General features: G+C 41.9%; 1 protein-coding gene across 1 annotated transcript; it reads left to right on the forward strand.

The window, feature by feature from the left end:
* The first annotated feature begins 530 nt into the window (after positions 1 to 530).
* LOC149948798 (uncharacterized) lies at positions 531 to 1409 on the forward strand. Its single transcript, XM_090173040.1, has 3 exons — positions 531 to 754; positions 859 to 1024; positions 1094 to 1409. Exons 1-3 carry the CDS (start codon positions 715 to 717, stop codon positions 1293 to 1295), a joined length of 408 nt encoding a protein of 135 aa, XP_090029166.1. The 5' UTR covers positions 531 to 714; the 3' UTR covers positions 1296 to 1409.
* Positions 1410 to 13157: the final 11748 nt, after the last annotated feature.

Consider the following 13157-nt stretch of genomic DNA (forward strand, 5'->3'; position numbering starts at 1 on the left):
TATACTTTGTTCCATCGGAAAAGGTCAATTTCCCCTTAGATATTACGTCATGAACAAAAACAAGTTGGTACTACCTAAATTAGCTTTTACGGAGCCATTTCTAAATTAAGTTATAAGCTTTACACTATTTAGTGTACCAAAGTATTTTATTCAATCAAACAAGTAGACATTTAAGATCTACCATATTGATACATAAGTGTTAAGTGTGACCCTTCCTATTCTTCACATGCAAAGATTTTACTGAGAGCTATTCACAGACTGCATTACGGGCTTCGTCGCCGTTTTGATAACGCGTCACACGTAGCCTTCGACAGCGCCTCGCTAGGGGGAGATTTTCTTCTTGCGATGACGTCTCTCCGTTACTAGCTCTCAGTAAAATATTCCCCAAAGTGACAAACTTATGAAACAATATTATAGACTTTTGGACCTACTAGATACGGATTGGACGGTACACGTTAAAAAGCTCGAGTCAGCACGCGCTATTTCTTTCACGCAGCACGTTTCGAAAATAGCGCGTGGTAACCATTAACGACAGTCAGTTTTTAAAACGATCTCGAACAAGAGGCCTAATTTTTATTTCCAATCTAAAACCACCAGCTAATTTTTCAACTTAAGCCCAAACGTTATTATTCTGTTAAATTCTAACAAATTTAATTAATCTATTCCGAAGAAGAGAATAGACGCCGCCTGGCTTAAAATTAACAATCGTTCACGATGGAAATATATTTCATTTGCATGGCATTCATTTTGACTGGTAAGTTTCCACAATTTTTTAATTCAAATAGTTCCGAACTATTAACGATAAAAGTGTACGCGGAGTTTTCTGACTAGGATCGCTGACTTTTTTCCTTTTGCTAGATGTAGGAGTCACCTTGCCTCAAGGCGGCACAGTCAACTGCAAGAACCAATCGAGAATATGCTCGGACCAAGCAATGTCCGAGAGTCAAGCGACACGAAACGAAATGAACGCGGTGATAAAATTGGGCGCCAGCAGTGACGAAATCGACAAAGAAAGAGTGTGCAAGTAGGTTAACCTCCACTATATCGTCCATTTTATCCTGGATCGAGTCGAATTGCTCGTTTCTCTTGATAGGTTCGTCGAAGTGTTCAACGCGTGTCACAGTAAAATTGAAAAGCAATGCCCCGTTGACGACAAATATTTCAAACCGTCTTTGGAAGTCAACAAAAGGATCAACGATCAACTCAAGTGCGGATGCATCTCCGCCGTTGCTTCGCTGATTCTCATCTTCGCTTCTTCAATTTTGCTCGTTTTCTATCCAAAATACTCTTTTTAACTTTCCAGAAAACGTTTTCATAACGTGTTAAATATCAAATATGTGTAATGTTTCGTGTTATTTAAAAGTTATAAATAAAATTACCAAAATCTGAAGAATTATCAAAAGTATATAATATATATCGAGTTGTAAAGTGTGTAATTCATTTGAGCACCAGTTACCTTCTTTCGCTCTTAATAAAAGATAGCCGAAAATAGGCTTAAGATTGAAACGAATTAGATTAATAATAATAAATAATAATCAGCTAGGCTAATACCCAAGGCACCACCTTAGGCCTAAGTCATCAAGCGACTTTTGAAGCCTTTAATTCAGGTGGCCGGGTTACAATGCGTAGGAGGTTTAACCTCCCCGCGGTTTTACAAAGGCTAAGTTCTCGCAAAATAAACTTAATTGTAATATTAGTATTGGTCTTGGCACCCTATCAGAAACGTCCTAATGGCTACGTTCAGTGAAGCTTTACGGTCTTACGTTTGCGTTAATTTCGTTGAGACTTTTGCTGAACACTTTTTTAGGATTGTTGTAATTTTTTAAATATTGTCTGCTGAGTCGTCCGCAGCTCTTTCAAGCGTTGAGTTTGTTGAGCTAACGTTGCCAACGTGACGTCAAAACCGGAAATTACAAAAACCGTTCAGTGGAAAAAAGTTGACAACGTTGAGACCGTTGAGCTTCACTGAACGTAGCCATGGTGAAACGTCACCATCTTTTGCTCAGTTGTCAAAACGTTTATCTTGCGAAGTTTAAAGAAGAAAAACCTCATCTGAAAAATACGCTCAAGCATTTGAGTTCACAGTCACTATTCGAATTTTATCACGTACGTTACGTAACAATGTTCTATGTATGTGTTCGCTCAAAATATCTAAGATTCCATTGCCAGATTGTCCTGAGAAACGGGTGGGATTTAAACTAAGTCGAATGTAACACTTCAAATTCATTGGCTAAGGAGAAAAAGAAAATGAAGGACACTCATTCGGAAAATAGACTTAATGTCGAATCGGCGCTGAGTTTTTCTTATCACGCAGCCAGCAAAAATATCGGCTTTAATCCAAGTACGTGCTTTTCGATAAGAATCATACAGGGCCACCATAGTCTTCCTTAGACATTCTAGGTGGTTAGCACTTTCACCTCGCAGCAAGAGGAGCCGGGTTCAATCCCAGCTTGTGGCACTGGGTGAAACTCGTGAACCACCAACCTCTTACAGGCCACAAATATCTGGACTTCCGCTCTTGACCGTCGTCACCCTGTAGATGTGGTTTACCTGGACATTAAAAAAGCATTTGAGCAAGTGCCACACCACACTCTTTATGAACGACTGCTATCTGCTGGAATATCTGGAGCCGTATTACGTTGGATAACTGCCTTCCTTTCCAACCGCACCCAGCGAGTTGTGATACGTGGATCTAGCTCTTCTCCCTGTTCCGTCACAAGCGGCGTCCCTCAGGGATCTGTGTTGGCTCCCCTGCTGTTTGCGATCTATATTAATGATCTGCCGTCTTCAGTTACGAACTCTTTTCCCAGTCTTTTCGCTGATGACACGAAACTAATCAAGACTTTCCTCTCCGACACCTCTTCTGCTGAACTCCAACACGACCTTAACGATGTTGAAACCTGGGCTGCCAAATCTGCTCTCTCATTCAATACCCTTAAGTCAAACGTACTGCATCTTGGTAGAACAAACCCTCACGCAACGTATTACCTCCAAGGACAGACTATTCCTGCTGCCAAATGTGTGCGTGATCTAGGCGTCCAGATGGATGACAAACAGTCCTTCTCCGAACATTGTCGGGTTGTAACGAAGAAAATTAGCATGTTCACCGGTCTTGTAAGAAGAACTTTTCATTTTAAAACTCCTCGGGTCATCAGGACTATTTTCAACGCCTTCATCCTCCCGTTGATAGACTTTGCTTCCCCGATTTGGTCTCCCAATTTAAAAAGGGATTTGAGCCGAATCAACAAGTCAATAAACAAACTGACCAAACTAGTACCCGGCCTACGTGACCAATCCGCCGCCTACAGACAACACTTTTTACGCATACCCATTCTTGAGGATCGCCATGGTGAAACTGTCTTAGGAGAGGTGTACTCCATTTTATCTGGACGAAGTGCACTCCGAGAATCGGATTTTTTCACGCGACAAACCTCAACAACAACTAGAGGGCACGATCGTAAACTTTTTGTGACTCGTGTAAATACATCATATCGAAAACATCATTTCTCTAATAGAACAATATCCAACTGGAATAACCTTCCTCTAAAGACTGTGTCTTAAAAAAAATATTCCTGAATCATTTACGTCACCCCTCTGAGCGCTTATAAGCAGCCTCTGGCAGCTTTGGTGCAATGGTGCAGTCATTAAGAAGAAGAAGAAGAACTCCTTCTGCGTATATTTTGCAAGTTATCTAGGAGCAACAAACACAAGGAGAACGGAGCTAGCCTTTAAACACGCTAACGAAGGCTTGTGTACGAATTTCATTGGACGAGCGTCACGAGCCTTTACGCTGAACGTTTTACGGGCGGGGGGAAGACAATTTCCGAATTTTCCCCTTCCGACGGCAGCAGGCGCTAAAGCGTCTAGCCAATGAAAAACGTACACGAGAAAATCCACGACTTTTGACGGGTTGCGTTCTCCTTGTGTGGGGTATTGTGTTTGTTGCTCCTAGGTGTAGGGAGCTGTTGACCTGATTCCTGATTCTATTATAAGTGTCAATTGTTACAAATAACTCGTAGCAATATTTCTTCGAGCAAACATTGTTAAACACCTATTATAAGGCCTGGTGAAAGAGACTCTAGCTTTGATACCGTCGTATTCCCATGAGTTTGAAGTTTTGGTCATGGAGGAAAAGCACGTTTGACTATGTCTGATCAGAAATATATCTTACGTTAATTTCTCAAAACACGTTTGGGAACAAAAGATTATGCGGGTCGAAGACCTCATACACTAATTTTCAAATACTATTTAATATGGTTTATCAATAGGTAAATAGGCTAAATGTAATAAAAGCTCCTCCCGTTATATATGTCCCAATATTTTATATATATATATATATATATATATGAGAATAGCGTTGAAATACCACGGCGGAAATTATTAATAATAAAAATTAAATAAATTTTAGTATTGCAAGGCTTATCTGGGCTAATTGTTTTGATTGTGCTATATTATAGCATTTTTACAAGGAATCTATTGCCGGTAAATACTATGCCAGTAGGGGGGGGGTTATATATACACCCATGATGATTATTTATAAAGAACGGGGCTCGAGCGAAGTGAGTGCGCGGAGCCGTCAGGCACCAATGTATAGTCTTTGGACAATATTTTAATTTACTATATCTCCTTAAGTATTAATTTCTGAAAAAAATTTCCCCGTGATCAGGACCTCTTCGCGGTTTTTTGGAACAAAAGAAAACCCCGACAGGAGGAGCTACGGTTAAATTTTGCCGGTAAATATCCCTACGCGTACGTGTAATTATACATTTCATATCTTTAATGACTCGATAAATGTTGAGCCTTGACGGATACTCTTTCGTAAGAAATATACTTCTGGTTTGATGGATTTCATGAAGTGTTGTAGTTTTGTAAGACTTATTGTATATTGAAGACAATTTTAATAAAATAATCCCTCTAGTTATAGGCACTCGATTTACATACTCGGTGTCATATAATTAACGAGACAGACTCGACTTTTATGTTTCTTTATTATCATTTTATTTTTTCATTCGTAGTGATCATTTTGAGTTCTAACAAATGTCCTGTATTGCCACTTTTAAGACCTTTTTTCAAACTAAAGCAGCGTTCAGACTATGTGAAAATATTACGTTAGCATCGGTCGTGTTGTTTCGGTTATGTTGGTCGCGTCGGTTCGTTCATTTGACTGTTCAGAAAGGAACCAACCTTGCATGGAGATTAACATAAAAAGTGATTGTTCATCCAATCAGAGCTTAGTAATAACGGCGGAAAAATTTAAATAATTTTTTATCCACCTCTGATTGGTTATAGTATTTCGATGGTTCTAAAGGTCGCCACTACCTAGAGTCAGCGCTGATGAGGCATAAGGCTAATTGTCTGCTACGAGATTTTTGAGCGCAACGAAATGCAAAAATGTAAACGACACGCGCGAAAATTTAATATCTCTGTTGAGAAGTCTGAACGGTGTAAGAAATCGAAAGACCCGACACGATCGACGCAAACGTAATATTTTCACCTAGTCTGAACGCTGCTTAAGCGATACTTCTTCCTCAAGAATCTACTTCCAAAAAGTTTTCTTCGTGAATTCCCTATATACCATTCATTTACTCGCCTCATATGGGGGGCGATTCTTTAAAAAATCGAATGGGAATTCGATCTCGATACCCTATACCATGTCGAAATCGACATTTTGCATTGATTTATGCTTATTCGAAATCTTTCCTGAATACCATTCGTCGAGATCTAGTTTTCGATCAAAAATTGGACTTCGCATATTTACAGAATAGGCCCCCAGGTTCGACAATCTCACGAGTTATTTTTCCAATCTCTGAGAAATTAATCAGGTTATGGAAATGTTTGGACGATAAAGTTTGACAGTTTTCCACGTCCCAACCAACACACAGGCCAAAGTGTAAACCTAATGTTGAACATTTGGATAATTTTTTTGAAATCTCTTTCTCCAGACCAGGGGCTCGATTCTGATTATTATCGGTAAGGAAGTTAACGGGAGAAAATCCTCGTTAACTTTGAAAATTGTCGCTAGCGAGAAAAAATGCAATTCTAAGGCTCTCGTTAAGAAAATTGTCGTCAGAAGAAACCTAAAATTGTCGTTAATTCTAACGACAAAAAAAAAGTTGTAGTTAGAGCCACGGGCGACAATTTTTTTGAAGATGGCGATATTATTGAGACATTAAATTTGAGATTTAGCACAGGAAATTGAAAATAATCGTGATTTATAACTTCAAAAAGTAATACGATATCGAGCTCAAGCATTTGAGTAAGTTGAGTATAGATTTAAGCGTTTATTTACGGTAAAAAAAGAACTAACGTATACTCATTGTGATAGGCTTAGTTAGAGTTTATCAGAAACTAATACACTGGCAATACCAGTGAATATTAAAAACTATTATTAACCTACTAGATTAATATATCTAAAAATACCATAGTCAAGTAAATTATAACACTAATAAATTATTCCCCTCGGGTGTAATAACAACAAACAGTTACTTTTACCATTTGATTATGTTTTTAAAAGCATCGGTTCCAATGAATTTTGGTGAAGTAAGATGAAAATATTTACCAAATACTCAACTAGGAATTTTTTGTACGTTTATTATTTACAATGAACACTTTTTCTTCTTCATCATAATGTATTTTTCTTTACGCGCGTGAAAACGTTATGTTTGTGTCAAAGCAGAGAAACGCGTCGTCGCGCGCGCTAGTGGTAAACGAGGCTTACAACTTAAGCCTAACCTCTGTAGAATAAAACATTAAAACCGTCTGCTGCTATGAAGTATGAACGAAACAACTGATAAAACGACGCGTCGCTATTGGCTCTAGCTAGAGCGATAGCACGTGACTAAAAATTTCTGTCGTTAGCCTCTCTCTCATAACACTGCCGTAACGAGACACGTCTTAGAATACCAATTTCATTCCCGTTAAGAAATTGTCGCTTACAGATTGTCGTTTAGCCTATCGCCAGAATTTTTGTCGCTAGCTTAACGAGTGCCTCAGAATCGAGCCCCAGAGCCCTTCTAACCGCGAAACAGCTTAATAAAGTTTTGTACGACATGTTTGAATGGGTGCAACACCCGTTTCGGCCTGAAAATTTAAATCATTCGCGAACACTGGGATCATTCACAGAGCTATATTATTAGCTGTCCAATTTTGACCTTGAACTTCTAAGCAACTTTTCCTGAACGGTTAGGTCTATCTTGCACGGTGTTTTCAATGAGTGTATTTATTAATACTTATGGAGAATTACTATGTTGAAACGATCCACAGGAATCATGTTCACTAAATTGACATTTAAAATTACATTGAAATATAACAGGTGATTTAAATCAATGATTAGAGCCCATGATTAGAGAAAACCCAGTAGAAAGTCGGAACCCATTGAGTTCCAATTGAAACGATTAGAACCCATTTGGTTTACAAACAAACTTTAACTGATACCATTCGCAGTCTGGAAACTTCCATCAGAAACCATTCTGGGCCTAAAAACTTGCGCCAGGAACCATTCGGAGCCTGTTGACTTCCATCAAGAACCATTGGAGCTAATTTGATTTCCAAATGGTACCAATGGTATCCATTTAAAAACACCATAGACCCCATTGAATTAACAGTTGTCCCATATGGACCCCATTAGATACCACCAGGAAACCAAATGGAACCACTAGGTAATGTAAGGTACCACCTAATTTTTTCGTAAGAGATTGGATCCAACCTCCGGGTTGTTGGTCTCAATTGGGATACTATTTGAGGCAAAAGTCTATTGGTCTTTATCACTCCAATTGGGGACCTTTTCATATCGAATTAGTTCCAATTGTGTTGCGCATACTCCAATTGGAATTTCCATTATAACCACTTGGTTTCAATTGAAGTGTTCCCTAATTGGCCTCTAACATATCCGAATTGGTGCAAATACGGTCCCAATTTGAATTTGATTGGTTTCGAATATTTTTTTCGTAAGGGCTTTGACCGTTAATGGTCCCGAGGTAATATCTTTGATCACGAAGACATATTCCGTGGGTGCTGGAGTCTCTTGTGATGTGGTGGGCAGTGGCGATTGACTCAGAGCGTCAGCATTCTGGTGATTACTTCCTTTCTTATAGCGTATTTCATATGTGTAAGTGGCTAATAGGAGTGCCCAACGCTGGAGGTGAGCTGCAGCCATTTGTGGGATTGGTTTGTCTGCTGCTAGGAGTGTAACCAGCGGTTGGTGGTCTGTGATGAGTATGAAGCGGTGTCCATACAGACAATCTCTGAATTTCTTTACCCCGTAAACAATTGCTAAGGCTTGGATCCTGGGACATATGTCAAAGTGAAGTTAAAATGCAATAGGCGCATTACCAAGTAATGTAAGTGTAGTGGTTTTTGGACTATTGCTGTTAGGGGCTTGTGGTCCGTTTCAATGTCCACATGTCTCCTCATGATGTAGTACTGAAACTTTTCGCACGCATAGACAAGTCCAAGGAGTTCACGCTCAATCTGAGCATATCGCCGCTGGGTGTCGGTGAAGGTTGTTGATGCATACTCAACTGGTCTATCGTCTTGTAGGAGGGCAGCACCAATACCATCCGAACTAGCATCAACGGTAATCCTACAGCGTTTCCGAGGGTTGAAGGCTGCAAGGACAGGAGCTGAAGAGAGTAAGTGTTTTAGAGTATCATATGTTACTTGTAGGTTGGCGGTCCATAGAAACTCCTTGTCCTTTTTTAGTAAGTCCCGTAGAGGAGCAGCTTTTTCCGAATATGATGGTAGGAATCGGGTTATATAATTCACCTACCCAGGAAACGCTGAAGTACACGCTTATCTTGAGGGGGAGCTAGTTCAGTTATCGCCCTGACCCGGTCTGGATCAATTTATATCTGCTCTGGGCTGATGATATGTCCCAAGTATTTAATCTTGGAGACTGCTAGCTGGAGCTTCTTCTTACTGAACGTCAAACCAGATGCTCGTGCTCGTTCAAGAACAGCAGTAAGAAGTTGGGCGTGGTGTAGATCATCTTTCGCCCTCAGTAAAGAGTCGTCGGTGGAGATGTGTGTATCTGGAAACTCATGTCTAGGAAAAAGGGTATGCATCACTTCTTGAAAAACTTCAGACGCCGTACTGATGCCGTTGGGCATGCGAATTTAGCGAAATGTTCAAAATGGAGTGGCAAAGGTGCATAAGAAGGAGCTTTGCTCAGTTAATTTCACCTGCCAAAAGGCACTCTTTGCGTCAAGAACAGTGAATAATCGGCTTCCATGAAGTTCGGAAAAAATCTCTAGACCCGTCAGCGCTGGAAAGTGTTTCCGTTTTATGGCAGGGTTGAGCTTACGTGGGTCGAGGCAAATACGAATTCCTCCATTGGGCTTTCTCTCAACGACCATGGGATGGACCCAATCAGTGGGCTCGGTGACTAGAGCAATGATACCATCTTTAAGCATTTGTTGTAGTTCAACGTAAACTGGTTGATAGAGAGCCTGTGGAATTTTATGAGATACAGAGACATGAGGCGTTGCATTGGGTTTAAGATTTATATGATACTCAACAGGAAGACACGCAACACGGTCAAAGACATCGTCATATTGTTGGATAATGTTGGTGGGTTTCTTGTGTGCTTGTAATTCTGAGGTTGCAAGTGGCTGTGGGATAAAAGTCTTTCTCATGCGCTGAACAAGGCCCAGTACTTCCGATGCATATGCACCCAGGATAGGCGTTGCCCGTCCTTGGGTAACAAAAAACTCCAAGGAGATCGTAGCAGCAAAGGAGGTACACATCATGTCAATACTTCCCAAGATCGGTATGGTGTGGCCAGTATAGGCAATAATACGACGAGATGATGGCTTCAGAGGTGGTTTTCGTGGTATTGCATCATAGATGTGTCCAGGAATTATATTGACTTGAGATCCAGTATCTAGTTCGAAATGAATTGGGTAATTGTTAATAATGACCCGTTCATACCATTCGTCGTTGATTGGAGACTTTTGAAGTCCGTTAGTGACGCTGCATATGGTGGTGAGCATATATAATGAGAAGTCGTAGGATTCGGGGGGCGAAGAAGCAGGTAGTTCCAGAAAATAACCATCCGGGTGCCGGGTGCTTGTTTGGTAGGCGTCCTGATGGTCGGTCTTGACGGGCGCCGGACATACAGGCGGTAAGTATTCCAGTGAGTGTAGATCGTGGTAAGTGCGCGGTATGTGGCGATAAGTAGTGTGGCTGTCGTCATGAGGTATCGAATGTGGGAAGGTCGGAGCATCTAAGAGATGAGTATTAGATGACCTGCTTCTACATAAATTCGCTCAGTGTCCCCGACGAGAGCAGTTGTGACACAAAGAGGCAGCGGCCGGGCACCGCGCTTGACGAGAGTGGAGTAGTCCACAGTTCAGACAAGTGTTTCGCGAGAAACGAGAGGAAGATCTCCCAAAAGATCGTTGAGACGCATGACTTCGTGGCTGGGAAACGTGGTGGTCATGAGGTCTTAGATTCGGGCGGAGACCAGGAGATGAACGGTGAGACTGGGAACGACACGACTGAGAGGAAGAGCGTCTGGAGTGCGTGTGTACATTGGCAGTTGTTCCTACAGAAGACGGCAAGGTATCGATCAATCCTGCGTGCGTAGCCGATGTCTCCTCAGCTTGACATATGGCAATGGCTTGGGTTAGAGTGAGATTCCGATGCGAAAACAAGGTTTTACGAAGAGCAGCGTTGTGTACCCCAGCAAGTATCTGATAGCGAAGCAGAGAGTCAGTTCTGTTTCCAAAGTCACAGTTCGGGGCCTGGGAACGGACATCTGTCAAAAACTCATCAAAAGGTTGGTGTTGTTTCTGTCGAGTGTCGAAAAATGCATGTCGATGTGAATCAGGATTGTTTTACGGCTCATAATGGTGGTCGAAAGCAGAATAAACTTCTTCTAAAGAGGGTACCGTGCGTCCAGCAGGGAGAGGTATAGTAAGAGAGTCATAGACCCTCTGTCCAAGCGGACCAAGAGTGTATAAAAAGATTGCAACTTGCGTTTCAGCCGTTTCATCACTGATTTTCGATGCTGTGGCGAACAACTTAAAGGTATTACGATACGCCGTCCATGCAGCAGCCGGATTAGAGGTCCCAGGATCAAAATGGTCCGGTCCACGGAAGCGGGCAGCCATTGTGGCAGTGGCAGGACAGCAAAAGAGACCGCTTGGCTAGGCAAAGTATACAGGTAGAGGTAGCATGGGTGAAACTTCTGACACCATGTTGTAAGACTTATTAAGGCAACAGTCGTTGTATAAAAGAATGGTTAAGACTTTATTTACATTTAATCATACATGAAGGAGATCGTTGGTCTGCCCTTAGAAATATAAGCAGGCGGTATTTATAGTGGGAACTAGGCGGGAAATTGTCACGTGTTCTTACAGTTATTAACGCTCGTAGTCTAGCGCCATCTAGGCATATACAACAAATACTACGATTATGAATGAAATTTACATGGTCTACCTCTGGAGAGGTCCCGAATAAGAGAGAGCTCAGATTCCTGAAACCCTACAGTATCATGGCACTCCCCCTAGTGGGTGGTGTACCATTCTAGTGCCATCTAGCTAGTCTTATAATTAATTTATTATTGCTTGAACACAACAAGATGAGACCATTAAAGTATAGTAAATTGCTGTGAGCCTGAGCTGAGTCCAATATAATATACTGTATTATTACGAGTCCGAGCTGAGACCATATTTTTGTAACGAGCCCGATATGAGACCTTTTAATGTTTAAGATACGGTTTTTTTTTTGTGTCCGTATTTGCACGATTATGTTTCCCTTGGCCACTGGGGAGCTCTGCGGCGCAGAGAAACACGTGCCGTAACCGTAACGCTTTCTTTCGCACCGACATGACTAACTTTGATAACGTGCTGTTTGCGTTGGCCCTAAATGGGTTAGAGTGTGCAATAACTGGTGGCTTTACCGGTGAGTCGGGGTCCGGCTCTTGTAACCCTTAAGGGCGGTGGCGCACTGGGAGATGTTCGCTCTGATCAAATGATCCTATCTCCACCTCCGACTTCGATCAGGTTTGGGCTGGAAACTGAGCTTCGGCTCAGGCTAACGGATAGGGTCCCGGCAAACTGGCCACGTCGGCGGATTTGGTAGCCTGCTGTGGGGCGTCGGGCCTCCGTATGAGGGCACGGTGGTCCTGTTTCCCGGCCTTTTGGTGCCAGCTGTGCCGGGTTATGTGGACTGCTGTGTGCCCGTCGTTCCCCTTTAGAAGCTCTCTCCAAAGGTTATGACTCTTTACCTACGTGGGTAGGGTGTCGGCTGGAGTTGCTATAGCATCCACTCTTAATCCCCCTGCTGTGTGCGAAGTGGGGATTGGTCATCCCATTGCTGCACCTTCTGCTGGGTTGAGTGGCTTGCGTCGACTGTGCGACCATCAGTAGTAGGGTACTACTAGCCATGTTGGATTTGTCACCTGTCCGGGCTGTGGACGCTGGTGTAGGGCACTATGATGATAGACCTCCGATGGTATGGTCTCTGTTACTAGGTGCACCGGGCTATAAATTCTGACACACTGCTGTTGGCGTTATAGCTAAAGCACGAGCAGCGCGTGATCACAGTTGGCCGTGTCGCCCTTGAAGAGAGCACTGGCTTCTTCCTCCATGACTGGGTTAATACGGAATTTACTTAATTGGCTATTTCGGATAACGTTATTCAACCCAGTCGTTTTCTGATTGGTCCAAAGTAAACTACCTTCTCGAATTTACGAAGATTGTTGTAGTGAAGAGAGTAGCAGGCCAGGTCGCCCAGCTGTTTCGTTTGACTTATGATTTATATATCAATATGAAAAAAACATTAAGACTTAAAAAAGAAATAAAAAGTCTGAAATGAGCCCCGCGAGTTATGCAAATTCTTATGAGACTGAGACGAGCCCTTGTTAGTAACAGCATAGACAGTATTAGGGATATATACTGCCTATGGTAACCGAAATAAGTATGAGCCCTATACAACTCAAATTTTTGGTGTGCAGCTGTGGTTTTCTCCAAAGTTTTACAGAGCGTTTCTCATCTTTCTGGAGCAAGGAATTTTTTACTCTTCTTAATACTTAGGGACATAGCTGCACACTAAGACTTGGTCTCGGGCTCAATCTCACAAAAATGTTTGTTTGGCCTTAGTCTGGTCTGAGTCGTCTCAGTCTCACAATTATTTCCCCAAAAACACGAGAGCTC

This window comes from Leiobunum rupestre, chromosome 4, assembly GCF_980474605.1.
Source record: "Leiobunum rupestre chromosome 4, qqLeiRupe1.1.hap1, whole genome shotgun sequence".
Classification (NCBI taxonomy): domain Eukaryota; kingdom Metazoa; phylum Arthropoda; class Arachnida; order Opiliones; family Sclerosomatidae; genus Leiobunum; species Leiobunum rupestre.